At 41.5% G+C, this 19,431-nt stretch overlaps 1 protein-coding gene across 10 annotated transcripts in view; it reads left to right on the forward strand.

The window, feature by feature from the left end:
- The window catches only part of LOC306964848 (unconventional myosin-XVIIIa-like), a gene marked incomplete at its 5' end in the record, with an annotated part of 153,435 nt that overhangs the window by 127,505 nt on the left and 6,499 nt on the right, over positions 1-19,431 (forward strand). For 7 of the 10 annotated variants that reach the window (XM_079559008.1, XM_079559010.1, XM_079559012.1 and 4 more), the window contains 4 exons: positions 2,752-2,889; positions 6,609-6,794; positions 7,280-7,419; positions 9,251-9,295. In XM_079559008.1, the coding sequence (XP_079415134.1) occupies positions 2,752-2,889; positions 6,609-6,794; positions 7,280-7,419; positions 9,251-9,295 (509 nt within the window). The remainder of the gene's footprint in view (positions 1-2,751; positions 2,890-6,608; positions 6,795-7,279; positions 7,420-9,250; positions 9,296-19,431) is intronic. The other 3 variants (XM_079559011.1, XM_079559014.1, XM_079559009.1) reach the window with 1 other exon arrangement.

Genomic DNA, 19,431 nt, shown 5'->3' on the forward strand with positions numbered 1-19,431 from the left:
CATTTTCCCCAGTTAAGAAACATTTGAAGCTGACAAGTAGTATGCAGCTGAAACATGTTCAGACTTAAAAACATCAGGGTTTTAGTTTTCTCAATTTTCCCACTACCAACTGGGGCTGGGTACTATTGGCAAAAAATAATGTCTCCATATTTTTGAGAGCTTTCTTGATAACGATGACTGTCAAAAATCTGTGCTGGCAACACATCCGTAATTCAGATCGTTGTGTTGCTCAAAAAGATGATGACTTGAATAAGTGCTCCTCCTGTGACCAAAACAGTGAAGATGGCGGCCGCGACACAAGATCTTTCACCAAAGAAAGAAAAGAGTGGAAAAAGAGTGGTGCGCACTGAATGGGTGCTGCTGCCGGATGCTCTCTCATCGAATGCAATTTCTCCATCTGTGAGATCAATAAAGTATCATCTTATCTCTTATCTCAATAAACTACAAAAGTGCAGAAAAAAAACACTAGAAAGTATATTTTATTTGTATTTCTTCACTGCAGTTTTTTGGTAATTCTACATCTATTGAAGTGATTATACATTATTTCTATAGTCTCGAGTCAGCTGCTTCATAAACGAATGACTCTGATGCTGAAATGGTGCGTGTCTAAAGAGCAGCTCTTTTTTTCTGTGCAGCTCAAACTCTGAACCCATCACTACTTTTTGACACATAACAGTAGTCTAGCAATGACTTTTAACTTTGCCAACTTCTCTGTGTCCAAACTTTCACGTCTTACTTGGTTTCCTTCAAGGCATTTCTAAATTCTAATTCCAAATCTGTCAGTCTGCGGCAAAAGGTTAACAGAAGTTTGTTTTGGCAAAATCTGGGACAGTTTTTGACCTGCGGCACTCAACAACTTCATACTTTGTCAAAACTTTGTGTTTACTTTTGTATTGACGATGCTGGAAAAGAGTTCTGTCACATCAGTGTATTTTTGGCTGACCTGTCTGGAGTGAAATACCTAGATAAACTATATTATTGATTGGAGCCTTCTATAACGCTTGTGTCTTCCTCCCACTTCTTTTCAAGCGTAGTTAGTTGTTATTGGCTTATTTAACCTAAACGTTTTTTAGTGCTGTCAATCGATAATATATTTAATTGCAATTAATCTCATGAATGTCATAGTTAACTCGCAATTAATTGCACATTTTTATCTATTCTAAATGTCCCTTGAATGATGGTTTTAATACTCCATTACTCTTATTGGGCACTTCAAATATACAGTAAACTTGGGGTGCAGTCGGGTTTGAAAGCACACTTTTTTTTTCTTTTCTGACTTTGTTGTCTTACAACATAAAGTTCACTCTTATTCATAAATACCGCTCAAAGTAGGTGATGTTTTGTTGAAGGTCCATTTTTACAAGGTAAACGTATCATTAGCATGTTTTGTTTTCTCGACTTTAGAGGGAAGAGTTTAGCTCTTCTGCTCCAAAAGCAGCACAACATGACAGGCACATGTGCTGAAAATAATGCAGAAGCAAGAAGAAAGGCAGAGCTACTAAAATAACAAGGTCCTTACTGACCTGAGGAGAGCAGGTAAAGGCTGCTCCACTTTAGTTCCAAACTTAGTTTTGTTTGACAAAAACAGTCGTCCATGACGTGGTAAAAGTAAAGCCTCGGGAAAGTTTATGCTCCTGATAAGTCCATAAGTGATTTGAAACATGCAGAAGGAAAACATACCTACAACAAGTGCTATTTCTCCACCGTAAACTGGCAGTCACATGATGCAGTCACGTGATGCGGTCCCGTGATGCGGTCCCGTGATGCGGTCCCGTGATGCGGTCCCGTGATGCGGTCACGTGATGCGGTCACGTGATGCGGTCACATGATGCGGTCCCGTTTGACATACGGTGTATGAGCCGCATAATGTGTGTCGGAAAATTGACGCCGTTAAAATGGATCTGTATTAACACTTTAATAACACGATATTTTGGACAGCTAGAATGTTTTTCTGTTCTTAAGGAAAAAGAGTAACTTGTGTTGTGATTTAGGTTAATAAAGCTGGATAATAATCAGACTGAATGAATAAATAAAAAGTCTTAAAGTGTCCTCTATATTATTTTACTTCCCAGTGTCTGTAGTTACAGCGGGTTTAGCCTGGCCAGCCAGACGCTCCTGCTTTCTGTTTGTGATCAACCGTCTGGAGCTCTGCAACAGCCAATCAAATAACTCACTCATTTACTTAACGAGAATGTCCCTGTAATGCTTCTCTGGGTGACCATCCTGGAGGGCGAGTGGTTTGACCAGTTGGAATTCTCCTGCGACTAAAGATCTGAATGGAGTTGCTGATAACTTCAGCACGCCGTTTGTGCCATGTGCAGCTCTTCTCTGATTGGTTAATGTGTTTGCCGATCACGACCATTGGGAACTAGAAGAAATGACTCCCAATTAAGACATTATAGCATTAAAAACCATTAAATGAATTGTGCCCCAATAAAGGCTTGAAATATTATTAAAGCATTTCATTTCATTCAAACAGGGATTAAATGTCATTTTCTTGGGAAAAAATGACATTACTTAACTATTAAACACATTCAACTGCATTTTTTTGTTATATTGAATTTGCTTTTGAATATAGATATTTCTCCTCATTTCTCTGTTTGACCGAATGTTTGCAAATCTTAAGAAATTAAATATACACACATCTTTTAAATATTTTTTGCCGTTTGTGCCACAAAAAATGCAGCGTTTGACATTGAATTTGACCTGTATAAACCTTGTATAATAATCAGAGTCATTTCTCGCCCCCAGATCCAGGCGCTGCAGAGCCAGCTGGAGTTCCAGGAGCAGTCCATGGTGGACAAGTCCCTGGTGAGCCGACAGGAGGCCAAGATCCGGGAGCTGGAGACCAAGCTGGAGTTCGAGAGGACACAGGTCAAACGGCTGGAGGTGAGAGAGGGAGGGAGGGAGGGAGGGAGGGAGGGAGGGAGGGAGAGAGGGAGGTGATTGGGGAAAGAGCCGGTCTGAGAGTTAGAGAAAGAAAGAGAGAGCAACAAAATCCAGCATTTCAGCCTTGGAGGAAAACGTGTAGGAGGCAGCAGGGAGAGCAGAGAGGTCGGTTCACAGGCGCCGGAATGAGCAACCGAGGTCAAACTGAGAGGCAGCAGGAGTGGACTAGCGCAGCATTAGAAATACTCTGGGCCGTGGGAATACCAAGATACCACGGCGAGTAGAAGATAGTGCAGTGTATGAAGTATGGTATAGATGCCTTATAGCCCCTATAGCTGGAAAACAAAGATGGAGCTTACCAACGTGCAATAAAAACAGATCCCATTCACACAACCAGCCGCTAAAACATATCGAGGAATGTTATATTTTATCTGAGTGGGTTGGTGGAGATTTCGAACACCTGTGCACTTGTAACAGCCCTGTATGTGCGGGATCTTACGGGACACAACCTGTTTTAGTGGATCATATTTAACATACCTGGATGTTCTATCTCCCTGTCATTGACTTTCCTTTTACATATTTGACGTACAACTTATTTCAAAGGGGGTTTGAAGGATATTTTATTTTGTGTTTGAAAAAGTTATTACTGAAAATAAAAAAAGAATGATAAAATGACATTCTTTCCATTAAGCTCAATAAATCAGAAAATGAATTGGAGAAGAAATCAAAACCCTTCAATACAAGACAACAACAATCTGGTCGATGTTGTAACTTGTGTGTGAGGTAAAAAAAACATTTTGAAAAAAGTTCATTCTGTGCCATAATGAGCAGCCATTGTGTAAATTTGACTATTTCTCTGTTTCCAGAGGAACACAGGAACAGGACATGTCCAGAGACCTTTGTTGGACTCAAACCTTGAAAATGAATATAAAAATAGAAGAATTTTGCCTTAAAATTGCCATGTGATTTTGAATCACTAAATAAACAGAAACTGAAATCCGATTTATCATCCAACTTTGGCTCACGGCTAAACCCCTTCTCTTGTATTTTCGAAAGCAATCTCTCATTCCCTGTCATTGCTTTTGCACTGTTGAACCTAATGCACTATTTATATCCACCTGCCTCTTACAAAACTCCAGAGAAAAGGCCTAACTCCCCGCTCAGAGCCCGCGGTTCAGCCCAGGTACCTCCGGCTTTCATGAGGCAGAGTATTGATTTGGTTATAGAGAGGCTTTCTCCCACTCACAGTGAAATATGGACGGGGCCCATAGCTAATGCTCGCTGTCTCAACTGATAAAACGCACTAAAATACAGAGTGGTGGCTGTGTGGCAGTAGTTGCAGTTGAAGTAGTAATAGTGGTGGTGTATGTAATAAACCATAGTCATAATGGCTTGGTTGTACTGTGGTTGTGATAGTAACTGTAGCATTTGTTGAAGCTCTCTTGGAAATAGCAAACCCTTTTGTTGTGATTATTGTTGTTGTGAAACTAGAAACGGTCGTAATGGAGGTAATGTTTAATTTGAAGAGCTTTTGTGTCTAAAACTGCATGGTTAACGCCTCCTCTGGTTTCACATACCCACTACATTTGAATTTTTGCGGTTGGCCCATTGATAGTCCACAAAACGTCACCAGTTCTGCCCATGGTTCTGCCTCTGTGCCCCCGTCCACACACGCCTCTGCCTCTGTCATGTAGCAACCAGGAAATGTGCAGCGCGCCCAGAATGTTTTTATGTAGGTGTGTTGGTACAGCAGCCAATCACAAGAGAGTGTACCAATTATCCTATGAAAAAAAACACAGGTAACAGCAGTCTGTCAGATATGGAGGGCTTGGTATGAGGCTGTCAACAGGGCAGACACCGCCCACACACTCTTCCCCCCCCACATGACTCCTCCCAAGCCTCTGAGACCACCCCTTTCGCAGAAATTTGTGACCTCAGTTTGTGGGTGGGGTAAGGCTCTGGCCCGCCCGTTTAGGCCCGCTTTAAGTGTTTCTCAGTCTCCACTGTTATTCATCTCAAACGAGTTCTGTGGGGTTAAGGTCAGGACTTTCTCATCCTCTTTGTTCACTGGTGCACAGTTCTACAAACCTTTGTGCCAACATCGATTCACTACGAGCAAAAACCAATTGACAATAACGAAGTATTTCTAAAAAAAGGGAAAAGAAACACAATGTTACCGTACAATTCCATCCAAAAGTACATGTAATATCGTCAGTGTAACTTATTTAATTAGAGTACTAGTTACTGCAGCTGTAGAAGTAGCAGTAACAGTAGCCGTAGTAAAGGTTCAGCTCAGGTACTTCATCACTCAGTATTGATTCTGTTCTATCGAGCCTTAGTCCCACTCAGTGAAATATGAATAGCGCCAGTGGCTGATGTTAAAAGGCTCTCCATAGACATAATATGGACTTACTACACCTGTTTAACCGCCGTGTATTTATCTACTGCGAAGCCCCGATGCATTATTAATACAGAAACAAGCCCATCAATTCTTAACAACGTCTTTGCAGTTACAGAGAGACCTGCAGCCAGTTGTTTCAGAGTGCTACTCCCATCGAATTTAGATGAGATTTCTCACAGTTCATCTTTTTTTTTTTTTTTTTTTCCCGCAAAACTGCATTGTGTAAGTTACCCTTTCAGGCTTGTGCCAATGCGAGACCAAACTGACAAACGTTTTTAAAAGGCTGGACTGGTCTCAATATCGGAGAAATTCATTGGGAAAAATTGGTACATTTATTTAGGTCATGAAATATCCTCTGCAAACAGCTAAAAGTTTCCATATTTACATCTCAAACTTGCTACCCTGCAGATTAGGCCTCTATGAACTTGAAATGCATGTGATATGTTTAAAATGTGCCCTGTAAAACAAAAAATGCAAGTTTACAGCAGGTTTCTTTTTTATACAATAGAGATCCAGAGCTGACCCTTGCTGCGGTGGCCCAGACTGAATCGTTGTGTTGTTCATCAAATAGAATAAACAAGCGGGTCGGGGGTCCTCCCCCAGAATTATATTGAAAGGATTTGACTAAAGTATTTTTTGAGTACTTTTTCATGTGTCTTCAACCGTGTTGTGCATTCATATCATCAGCCGATATATATTTTATGCTGGGGGGCCTGACGTTGCCTGACACAGATTTTTAGGCCAAACCCCCTTTGCTCTGCCTGATCCCGTCAGACCTCTGATGCTCAGCAGGGAAGGGCCGGTTGTTATTTGGATGGTGACCCTTTGGAAACTCCAGGAAGCCTGGGTGAATGTAGTGAATGAGTGGTTGGTGGTTGGAGGGGCCGATGGTGCAGATTGGCAGCCTTACCCAGGGCAGTTGTGGCTACAATAGAAGCTTACCACTACCAAGTATGAAGTGAATGAATAATGCAATGTAAAGCATCTTTGAGTGTCCAGAAAGTGCTAAATAAAACAAATGCAGTGTTATTATTATTTTAATTAAATATTTTTTAAAATAATTGTGTACTTCGCACACTTAAAGGTATTGTACAGTCCATTTAGGGAAATGAGTCATTTCACCTACCTTAAACTTGAACTGGCTTAGTCAGGACTACCCATTTGAAGGATTTCACCTTTTGTGCTTCGTTTCTAACTCTGGGTTCGTGGAGTAAACCGGCGCACTCGGGGGAAGCCCCACCCATGCAGTCAGAGTGAAATACAAAACAAATTAACAAACTTAAATATTTGCCTTAACTTTGGCCGTATGTCTCCCCAGAGCCTCGTAGCCCGCCTGAAGGAGAACATGGAGAAGCTGACGGAGGAGCGGGACCAGCGCAGTAGCAGTGAGATCAGAGAGAAGGAGCAGAACAAGCGTCTACAGAGGCAGATCCGCGACATCAAGGAGGAGACCGCAGAACTGGCCAAGAAGGAGGCGGAGGCCAGCCGCAAGAAGCACGAGCTGGTCAGTCTGAGCTGCTTAGAGTTGAGATCTTGTAAAGTTCAAAGGGAACATGGAAATGATCTGAAAGATTCTCTATGAAAGCGCAGTGCAGTCTTACACTTTACTGCCCTGTATTAATCTGAAATGTTGACTTTAAACTTTTCTCGAATCTTGAAATCGTAATTGATTCCAACCCCGTCCGCCTCTAAATGCTCTGAGTGGGAGTTTTCTACAGAAGGTCGTGACATTTTAGGAGCTGCATTCATCAACTCCATCGCACCGGCCCTGACCCCATCAGCCTTTCCGTGGCATCTCTGAAAAGTTCACTGTCGGCTCTCGTTAGCAGACGATGGACAAAAGGAGTTAAATCCAAATAGATGTATCTCCTTTGCCCGTGGGTCTTCGAACTTGCAAAGAACCGTTTTTTCCTATGAAGTAGAAAAATGTATGTGTGTAAAGAGCGACAACCACCTTCAGCGCTCAATTATATAACTTCTCATAAACAGGAGATGGACATCGAGAGTTTGGAGGCGGCCAACCAGAGTCTTCAGGCCGATCTGAAACTTGCCTTCAAGAGGATCGGCGACCTGCAGGCGGCGATAGAGGACGAGATGGAGAGCGACGACAACGAAGACCTCATTAACAGGTACGCGCAAGTACTACGCTACAGTACCACTGAAACATGAGAGTATTAACAAGGATTTCAAGAACATTTTTTGGTTTGTGAGGAGACGTACGTTTTATGACTCATATTCCTGATTGTGTTTTACAGATGTTAAATGTTAAAATGATTATATTGCACTGTTAGCAAAGGGTGAAAGACTGTTGTTCATTTATTTCAAAAGACTATTTCTTTTTCATTTGTATCATTTATTTGAGTTTATTTGAAACAACCAAATAGCTTCCTTTAAGGCGGTTGCTGGCCCAACAGGCATCAAGACAAGGTCTCTACAAATGTCCATACCGCACTGGGATCGTTTAACTCAGTGACTGCCAGACATTTTCAAATCAGAGAGCTCCCCACTGCCAGAGGTTTTTCAGGATGTTGACAGAAAATTTAGGTCTAGGTCTATGTCAACACGAAACCCCCCAAAAGAAAGATTCGACTCTCCTCTTTCATCTAAAAATTGTCCGTAGAAAATAGGTGAAATCACCCAAAATGCTTTTTTCTGACCAAAAAGCTGAGAAAATGAAAGAGCAATGCTGCCACCTAGTGACTCAATAAAATAACTAGTCACTAGTTGGCAGCATTAGACAGCACAACTAAGATTTTAACACCAGACATGCTCAGAAACCCAATTGACGTCTATAGACGTCATTGGCAGTCAATGAGTTAACGATGATGTAATATTGTATTGCAAAACCCACACCACAATGCTTTAAGGATCAGTACTTGATCTGCGTATTGTGTTTGGTGACTCACCCAAACTCTGGAGGATGAAAACTTCTAAAACAAATGAATGTTCATAATGGCAAAACAATCTTTAAAATATGACCACAAATTCTGAGGGAAAAAAAGGCTTGATCATCAGAAAGCACATCCTCCCAGCCCTTTTCTTAATCTATTTTCATTTACAATTGACCAACACATATTCTGCTTGATGTTTTTCTATGTTATGTGCTTTGTTTTGTTTTTCCCAATCCGAGCCGCAAAACCTTCATAAACAAAATCATAATCCATGACTGAATAGGTTCCATATCCATTCCTGGAAATCTTTTACTTCAAACAAACTACATTTAAAGCCAAAGTCATCATCTAAATCAATAACTTCTCCACAGTCCCTTCTCGTAAAAGCAGCAACTTGTACCAGGCAACTTCACGCGCCAAGGGCAAACCCAGTGAAATCATTTGCATTGTAATTATCTGCGGACAGAGCCAGAGGTCCTCCATTGTGCTCTGCGGACGCTCGGAAGGCAGCGAGACTCGACTGCTTGCCCCCATCCTTGGCCTCTCTGTTTGAAAAGCCTTATTTACTCTTAGCTTGCTGAGCCAAAGTCATTATTTCTTCAGACCGAGCCCCGTGAAGCAGGGCGAAGGTTCTCTTTGATGAATAATGTCGGGATGAGTGTCGCTGCGGGGCTCGCAAACATAAGCGGAGTGTTGCTAATGGACACTTTGTCAGGGAAGGGACATCAAGCACTTTTATTGGGGGATAGTTGAGATGTAATGTCGGAAGGTTAAACTTTACTGACCAGTTTTAGCCGGGGAAATTAGAAATGAGTTTAGAACATTTCACAAGATGACGTCTCAAATGGATTTTACAAATACATGTTTAAAGGCGTCAAATGTTCATGAAGATCCAGCTGAACAAGGGGGGGCTTTTTCTTTGTTTTTATTTTCTTTTATGCAAAATTGTGTGTCATCTGTCATTTCATGCATATTTTTGATTTTATTGTTTACTTTAAATGTGTGTTGTTTCTCTTCATTTGACTTCCTTTGTTTTGTCTTCCTTCGCCCTCACCTTCATCTCCACCAGTTTGCAGGACATGGTGACAAAGTATCAGAAACGCAAGAACAAAACGTGAGCAGCTCCAAAGGACTTTGTTTTTTTTTTTCAAGAGTAACATTTTCCCCTTCGGAAAACACTGCGTGAGATTTAGTTGTTTTTGCTTCTGGAGATGATGCATAGTCCACAGCCTCTGATCAGATCCCGGATAAAAAGGAGAAAACCCAGGCGCTTCATTAGTTGGGGCTGTCAGGCTGCAAGAAAAGGAATATTCCCCCTTAACTCTCATAACAAAATCAAAAAAAAAAGAAACTCTGTTATGATTTTTCTTTTAGTATGTTCCTTTCATGTGAAGCCATGTTAGATTGATTCTGCTGCTTTTACTTAATAGTAGCGTCAGTCTGGACAAATTAGATTCCCAGTCATGATTGTTATAGATTATATGGCAAGGGGGGGTTCCAAGTTGCTTCAACCTGGGGTCACTTCTGCAGGAGGGTTTGGAGACATTTACACAGGCGGCTGTGCATTTATTGGAAAAGGAGGAAAGCTGTATTGAGAATAAGGACGACACATTTCTTGTTTGGAAACAAGACATTCGTAAATCCATTCCATAGCATGATGAGTTGTACAGTGGGGCAGTGGGGTGAAATTAATATAAAAAGTTGAATTAGTTTCCCCCATCAGCTTGAGTTTAGCCCCTACACGCTTTAGTTATATTAGACCTACTGCTGGTAGAAAATGATATGTTTGCACAGTTGGAAGCAAGGACTTTATTTGTAAATCGTTTCGACACAGTATCTTCTTTGACACTTAATCAAACACTTTAACAATTAGTTTTTTCCCTCTGGGGCCAGGACTCCCCTGAAAAAGAGACTCTTAATCTCTCAGTGGGACTATCCTGGTTAAATAAAGGTCAATTAAATGTTTTACTTGTAAAAGACTGAAAAATACCAAAACAAGGCTGAAATGGGAGTTCATTTGGCAAATCGTGACTAAAACTGAACTTTTGTTTCAATGAAATCAGTGTCAATCTGTCGGGGAGAAGATCCCAGTGATTCGACGATCTATTGTGCAAGATAGAAGCCAAACCGCCCTCGTTCGGAGCAAACCCCACCAAACGCCTCCCATCGAGTATCAACCCCGATTTTTTTTTTGACTGGAGGGCTGGAGATGGAGATGGGACTGTTGCGTTTTTCTGTATCAAAGAGTGGCTTAGTTCCACTTGTTTGGCCCGTTCAGACACGGCTCATTTGAAGCTGGCTGAGATAAGGGGGATTTCCTTTTGAAGTCTGAAGGCTGCTGGATAATGCATCATCAACAGGGCAAGGGCTGTATCGCAACGCTCTCCATAACCCCGGAGTTTACTGCACTGTACGCGCTGCATGCCCCCCCCCGCACCCCTGCCACGCATGGACTGCTCCGCTTTGGCGTAACAAAACCCAGTGTGCAACAATAACAGACATGAAAGAAAGGCGAAGCTGCAAGTCTCTGAAGGCCCTCGGTTTGGGATCGGTCTAAGCTTTAGGTGTAGGAATGTTTACTCAGAACCGGATATGCAACGGCTTTGAGACTATTTATGAATATCTTATTTATGTTGGGGGGAAACGTTTGAATCGGCGAGTGAGTGGTGATTATGGTTGAAAGGGTCAAAGGCTCAGAAGACTTTTTTAGTTTGTTTTTATTATTGTAGCCGTGCCCATCTTTTTTATCATCATGACATATTGTATAATACTGAAAATCTACACTCATACAGAGACAGCACCTGTCTGTACCATGCGCCATGGATAATGGATGGAATTCACTACAGACCCTTGTGAATGTTCAACAAAAGGCATAAAGCCACATAATCATTCTCTTCTGAGCTTTGAGGATGCGCAGAAAAGGACCTGGTTGATGCACAAGCTTGTCTGTATCAGGTTTAAATTATTTTTGATTTTTTTTCAATGCATAATAGCCATAGTAAACACATTTAAAGGGGGGGTATTATGCAAAATCTACTTTTTCAAGCTTTACATCATGTGATTATGTCATTCCCTCATTAAAAACATGCCTGAAGTGTTGCCTTGGCACATTCACGTATTTTTGAGTAATCTGTAAAAACTCTGATGGCGGCCATTTTAGGGATAGGTTTGCCTGAGTCCTCCTAGGAACGCCCCCACCTCCTGGAGACGCCTCCGAGCTTTCGTCACCAGCCGAGTAACCAACCACTGCTCCTCAGCAGAACCCCCTCCCCACTGATGCCACAGACAGCGTGTGGAGGGGGCGTGTCGGAAAGGGTCAGAGGTTCTTAAAGAGACAGAGGCCTATTTCAAGACATTCACTACAGCCATTTTGAGAGAGACATTTTATACAAGGCAGTTATTCTAATTTACTGCATTTACAGACCAACAGAAGGTTTGGTCATCAGTGTAGTGTGATATAGACTGGTGCTATGTGATTGAAAAAAAGAATAACACCCCCTCTTTAAAGCAACACCGCGTAACATTTCACACCATGAATAGAATAAATTACAAGCATTTTTTTATTACTGATATTTTTGCCATTGACTAGTATTTCAAAGGTTACCAAACAAACCTGTGTGTTTGCTGTGAGCGGCTCTGACCGCTACTGTACTGGGAGCAGGACGTCTCCAGCTCGTCTCCATGGAGATGTCGACTGAAAGCAGCCAAATATGAGATAAACAGGACAGGTCCTCTTCCAAATCCGTTATTGTATTACCCACTGCAAAAGTAGCCTTTTCTGTGTCGAGCTGCTCAATGGGAGCAGCGTTTGTTTTCGCTGGCAAGAGTAGAATCCAGAATGTTACTCAGTGTGCCTTTAAGTACATACATCATGCAAGATCAAAGTTTTTGAGCTTTATCCATGCTATCAAGTGTCCGTGTCAGAAACAAACCTGGACCAGTGATAAATTAATATACTGTATGTGTTTTACTGATTAGGTACTTTATTTTTTGCCTGTAAAAGGTACATGATTAAGAGATTTAGAAAGGTATGCAGCTTATTTTTAAATTAGTCAATAAACTGAAATGTCTGAGTCAAACAAAGTATTTATATTTTACTCAAATCTGCAGGAATGATACATTGAGTCAAATTGATATGACCTAAGTTTATAATTGATTCAAAGCCCTGGGTCAAATGATTCAAAAAGCTGGATTGTTGCATCCATAACAGCTTTGTAAAGTATATTCTACTTCTTTTTTTCTTTTTTCTTTTTTTTTTTTTACCTTTTGGTATTATTTACGTGGGCAGCGTGACAAATCAAAACCTCTGAGCAGAAATTGGGAGCAAACAAAGTGAGCACGCTCGCTCCAGTCTGCTCCCTTGCTGTTGTGTTAATTCCCACAACACAATTTCATCAAAAAGCCACCTGTTTCCCTCCTGTGCCGCCGTCTCATCGTGCCAAACAAGTCCTTATCTCCCTCTCGCGCGAGCAGCCGGCCCTTTTCGAGAGGCGCTTGGCGAGTATCTCCTTTAATAACTCACACGTTTTAAAACTACAAACGGCGGAGTGAAGAGCGCCTCTTACAAATCCCGGGAGTTGGGAGGATTTTGTTTAGTTTGTGAAATGCACGAGTGACTAACGGTGTGTCCCTGGGCGGCTCCACGTGTCTACGGAAATGAGATAAATGCAGTTTGGGGAAATTTGTCCTGGAGCCTGTCAGAAGCTACGGGGAAATTGTGAAAAAGTTGTCAGAAGTTATTGGCTGAAATGATCTATGATAAGTAAATCTATAGAGGCTGGAATAATTAGTATGAATTGAAGGTCATAGGCAAAATAAATGGTTAGCTAGCAACGTGCGAGAAAGCCGAGGAACTCTTTCAGCGGCGGAATGAATCATTTAACACACGATTACTTTTATGCAAACAATAGAGGCGACAGTGAACGTTGGCGTGAGGCAAAAGGAATCCAAGGCACTCAGATACAGTTAAAAGTCCTTTATTGGCAACGGGACGCCTTCATCCTGGAAGAGCACCTGATTTTTCAAGATTTTGAAACATTTTAGAACATTTGCTGAGACCCAGGGCAGCTCACCCTCCTCTTGAAAGTAAATCTAAATATATATTTGAAGATTGAAGCTCCTACTACAGGACTATGCCAGGCAGGGGCGGACTGGCCATATGTCCACTCTGGAAGAGCACAGAAGGGCCACTGGCTCTTGGGCCACCGGTCTGGCCTTTCCATTTTCTCCTCTTATCCCCCGCCTTAACCAAGCTTTACCTAAATCTAAAAGCTTAAAAGAAAAGAATCAAAATAGCGACGAAAATGAGGATGAAAACGGAATGAAAATGTGCCAGGAAAGCAACAAAAACCCACAAAAACATGACAAAAAAAAGAGACGAAAACACAACAAAGCAATGGAAAAAAGCAACAAAAAAGCGACAAAAACACAATACGAAAGTGACACAAACGTGACGAAAAAAATGAAACAAAAATGTGGCAACAACGTGACAAAAAGTTTCAATCACTTTTGTAGGTCTTAGCTTTCAAATCAGGCATTACACTGTTGCTCTTCAGTCAAGAAGCTTTTAGATTTGGGTAAAGCCAAACTGGAGAAAATGCACTCGGTTAAGGGTTAAATATGTCTTTGTGGAAGTGTTGCATTTATGCTAGTTTGGGCCAGGCTGGTCCAGAGTCCAGGGCCGTTTTTCAGTCCCAGTCCGCCCCTGATGCCAGGCTAAACCGGGTCTGAATCGGGACTAAATCAGGACAAAATCAGAGCTAAAATGGGACAAACCATGGCCTGAAGACTCTATCCAAATCTAAATCGGGACAACACCAAGATTGAGCCAGAACTATACGGAGTTTAAAAATGTTAAAACTAAGCATTTTCCTCCCCCTACATGTTCCAGCCATGTCCTAATGTGTAGAATGAGCTCAGACCTGTTCACCACAACTGCCTCTAAGATCCTGCACTGTCACTATTATTATGTTATTTCGGGTCCGAAGTACCGCCTTGCTTGAGCTTAATGTAGAAGGTGCAGTTACACATATGACCTGAGGTGGCAGTAGTGAGTATAAAATGACCAACTTTTTATATAGCCTCTTTAACCAGGTCTAAATCGAGTATAAACCTGGACTAACTTGATTTCATTACTTGAGTAAAAATACAGATACTATTTCTCAATTAATATATTTTCCGTGTTTTTAGGTTTAGGTTCATTAAACATTGACATAGCAGGAATGAGAAACAAATCAACCTGAAATGTGTCAATTATAATAGAATGAAAACAGCAATAGGAAAAAAAAACATCTATAAAACAGATTTATAAAACAAGGTTAAAGCTCTTTTGTGTTGCTTTTCTTGGCTTCATATGGTGTTCGGTGTCTAATGGAGGGTCTGAGTCATGAAGGTGTGCAGAGGAGAGGAACTGTCCTTCAGGATATTCTGGAGGGTCTACAGGGTGGACATGTCCCGCCTCTCACTCAGAGACTGGCTGTGCTTTTGCGTTCAACTTGATGCTAAATTCTTGCAGGGAGAGGTATGTCGTGAATTAGCGACACCCGGCGTTAAGGGGTTAAGTAATTGCTATAGAAACTACATAGGTGGAAAAGTGCATATCAAGTATTATTTAAGTTCACAGCTTCAAAAACATGAAGACGGCAACACGGCGGGAACAAACCTTGTCATGAGTCAGTGACATTAACAGTACATCTGCACACCGCCACCTGCTGTTCTGGAGTGTACATTAATAGGCTTATTTTGGACAAAACACAGTAGAAAGTTTATTCTTTTTAGAAATGCGTTAAGTAAACAGTATTTTTTTTTTTCTTCAAATGTGCTGGAGCAGATGTTACAAGTTCTCATCACAAGTGTAACTATGATGAAACCAGGACCACAGGCTGACTTGTTCCTGGAGTCCTCAGAGCCCCATCCATAGAAGCTAATGATGAATGTAATGGGGTGTAACATAGTCGTACAGCCAATGCCGCACTCTATAAATGTCTCTCTTCCTGTTTGTTTTGGTCTCGTGGGCTCTCGGCGGCGCAGCCTAACTAATGTTAGCTCGTCCCGGGACATAAATCAGCCCTGACAGAGTTTGTACAAAGATTATGGAGTGGGCAGCGTTTTGGAGGAGATAGGCCCAAGAGCGCTGAACTTGTCCCAGTGTGTCACTTTAATAGACTGTTGTTTCAGACTGCGGGAGAAATATTGTTGACGTTTCGGGAAATTTATCAACTCTGGTTTAGACTGAGATGTTGCTTTCTATTCCTTCTAAATCGTTTGATGATTGTACCTAGAAATGAGTTAAGCTTTGAATACATACTCCTGCCAAGGCACTACTAAAGCATGAAAGCAAATATGTTTAGCTAATGTTCGTAATCATTTGGACATTGATGGTTAGGACTAGGACTTGGGTTTTTAAGTTTCTTTATAGCCCTAGGACCCACCAGTGATAAACTCTGTTCAGTAGCAGTATTTTAACTTGTATCGTCTCAGATAACATCGCAATAAACGATAATATTGAGTATAATGCAAATACTGTAGGCAATAAAAAGAAAACTGTAAGCAACTATTTTAATTGAAATGTATTGAACTTTTGGCTTTCAACATTAACACCTTATGCCAAACAAAGTGCAAAATACAAGGGCTGAAATATTCTAGGACATTCTGTGCTTCTCAACCTTTTTATCACTCATCACTCTCACCAGGTTCTGTGTTTGAACTAGGCCTGTCACGATGTTTTGAAATAGTCAATAACATTAATATTGCTATTTAATCTACATTATTCTAGTTAAATATTCCCTTACAACTCACTTCTGAGTTTAATTAAACCTGGTTAGAATAAAATGTATATTAAATGTTTACACAGTGCAGAACAGTAACACATAGATCTAAGTACGGAGTAAGTTCTCAGGACTATCGCGCTTGTATTTAGATAGAGGCTAAAGCGATCGGGTTCCTCTCGCTAACAGTAGCTCTGATTGGCTCTGATGCACTGACTGGGCGGTGGTTTCGCTTCGTTCTCACCTTAGACATTGGGCAGGCCTATATGGTGGTTGGAGCTTTGAACAATATGCAGGTGAAACTCGGAGAATTAGAAGATCGACTTGAGCGCGTGAATGTCTAATGTTTCAGTGATGTTGTTATCCAACTTACAGAACTACACTGCATTCCAAATTATTATGCAAATTGTATTTTTGAGTCAAAAAGGTAAAAAAAATAAAAATAAAAAGAAGAGCCATGCTTTCCCTAACAAAATCCTCTTCATGCATGACAACACACCATGTCCTGCTGTAAAGAAAACCTCTGCATCACTGGCTGCTATGGGCATAAAAGAAGAGAAACTCATGATGTGGACCCCCTCCTCCCCTGACTTCAACCCTGTTGAGAACCTTCGGAGCCTCGAGCAAAAAAAAATAAGGGTGGGAGGCAGTTTTCATCCAAACAGCAGCTCTGGGAGGTTATTCTAACATCCTGAAAAGAAAACCAAGCAGAAACTGTCCAAAAACTCACAAGTTTAAAGGAATAGGCCACCATTTTTTCATACTGAGAGATGTTCTTACCTTAGCTTTGACGAGTTCTTTAGGACCTGTCTGATCTTCCCCCGTGCCTTCAGTCACGTAAACACAGCGCAGACGGCGTTAGCATTTAGCCTCTCCCTCTCTCCTCTATAGCTCCAAAACAGGTCAAGATAGAAGCTACCAAGCTCTTCCACGTTTTCCCTATTTAAATATGGTTACGTGAAATGTTCCACTACAAAGTATAATTACACAAAATTAAACAATGTGGATTTTCTAAGCGGATAAAAGGGGGAACTATATTGGAAGGCGTAATAATACCAGGAGTAGTTTGAAATCCGCGCAGTAATCTTCACTTTACTGTGCGGATTTCGAACTACTCCTGGTATTATTACGGTATTATTATTAGAAGGCACGGGGGAAGACCAGACAGGTCCTATAGAACTCGTCAAAGCTAAGGTAAGAACATATCTCAGTATGTAAAAACGGTGGCCTATTCCTTTAATGGATTTAAGAATTTTTAAGCTGCTATCAAACAAGGGCTCCTATGATAAAATATAACTTGACCTGTTCATTTTTTTTTTGATTGAAATAGCTTTTGATTTCAGTAAATATGACCTCCTAATGCTACAAATACAAATGACAATTTTCAGTTAATTACAAGTTTTAAAATGTATTGAAACGATGAGTTGCATAGTCATTTGGAACAGTGGATTTTGAGGTTTTTACTATATTTATTTTTGAAAAAAATACTGTTATCACTGGGAGATTTTTTAAACCACATTTAAATGATCCTCTAACAGCTAAAAAAATGAAAATTATGCTGACTCTCATTTGAGTTGACAATTTAGAAAATCTTAGAAAAATGTCATTTGCATAATAATTTGGAACGCAGTGTAAATCGGTCCAAACTAAACCAAATCTAAATTAGTCACATAACTAAGTCTAACCCGGCTCTGTCATCACCATAGAGGACTAGAAGCTGAGGCTAATTACCGCTTAAAGACTTGCTTCTCCTCCCACTCCTCTGACACCGCGACCTGCCGAGAGCCCAGCAGAGGTTATTGTAGTCCGATGGAGCAGCGAATCCAAATCTGGCATAGAAATAACTATCATTTAAAACCATTAAGCCCAGCAGTGGTCCTTACGAATGCTAATGGCTCTAATTATCAGGCTGGCGGAACACGGTCGGACTAAAGCGATGGGTTCATTTTGTATTTCGGGAATCACCGAGGTTAAGACCGATACGTGACCTACAAAAAACACGATCTTGATTAGGCATTGTTTTTTGTTTAAGCCTGTTACGGTGCCTTTGGAGGAGTTTGGTTAGAATTTCATTTATTTTTTCCCGCGAAGCATTGTGTTCGGAGCAGTTACCGAAAAATAATTGCAGCCTTCACGACGCGCTAATTGCGACCATTAAAACTGCAATTTCAGTCACAGGTAGTAAGTTATCGCATCAAATATCCACGCAGAGTCGTCCAAGATGAAGAACAGAAAACGGCGGGGAAAAAAAGCAGATAATTGATTGCAACTGCTGCGACAAATCATTCTCGATGTTAAAGCCAATTTCGTGGCGCTCTCCTTTCTGCAGTGGAGCCGTTTGATGAGCAGATGTCTTACTTTGTGCTCCCTTTGTTTCTCCATCAAAGCTGCAACATCTTAATTTCACAGCGGCGGCGTCGGCGCTCCGTTTCTGGTCGGCGCGCTCGGTAATAACCGCGGCGTGCTCTTCATCCGTGTCAAATTTCCTGACAAGCCGGTGTGTGTGTTTTTCTGGTTTTTTTTGTTTAGTTTTTTTTGTCTCGCCACGCCGCCTGAACATGTGCGGATAATTGTGAGGGGAAAACAGCGGCGGGCCCAGCTGCGTGCGAAATGACTGTGTTGAAGTGGAATTACGGCTAAATGAGCGCGTGCATGCGAGAGCGCGGAGTCACCGGGGGGAGTAATCACACACGCCGCATCTGGACACGCGCTCTGTGGCTTCTGTGGAGTTTGTTTTGGTTAGTTTGGTTAGTTTGTTCAGGCAAGTCGCTCACCTTTTATCACTGTACTGGGTGAGCTGCCCCTTCCACCCTCGGAATGGGTGGAAGGGGCAGATTGGCAGCCACATTTGCTTCAGTCTGAGCTCGGGCAGTTGTGGCAGCATGTGTAGATTCCAGTGGGATTTATCCGCCTACAATGGCCAGGTGACCCGACTTAAGCTAAACCTGGATTAAAATGAGATTTAAGCGGATGCATTTGTGAAAAAATGTCGGTTACGTCACATCGGGCAGAAATTACAAATGGCGCCATGACAGTTCTTGAACTGTCACCAGAGCGGTGGAAAGGAAAGTCAGTTTGTTTGATGACAGTCAACAGTTTTCTATCTCTGAATGTTTTTATTATATTCTTACTGGATTCCCTGTGATTCAGTGCTGACGGAATCGGACCAGAATAATAAGATGCTATCACCAAAGTAAAGTTGACAAGTGTGAAAATCTCAGCACCGATATAACAGCCCGGTTTGGAGTCTGGAAAAGACTGATTAGTATAACCAAGGATGACATATTTTAAAGGGGGGGTATTATGCAAAATCGACTTTTTCAAGCTTTGCATCATGTTATTATGTCACTCTCTCATTAAAAACATGCCTGAAGTGTTGCCTTGGCACGTTCACATATTTATGAGTAATCTGTAAAAACTCTGACGGCGGACATTTTCGGGATAGCTTTGCCTGAGTCGGAGGCGTCTCCACCTCCTGGAGACG

Source organism: Gobius niger, assembly GCF_951799975.1.
Source record: "Gobius niger genome assembly, chromosome: 1".
NCBI lineage: Eukaryota > Metazoa > Chordata > Actinopteri > Gobiiformes > Gobiidae > Gobius > Gobius niger.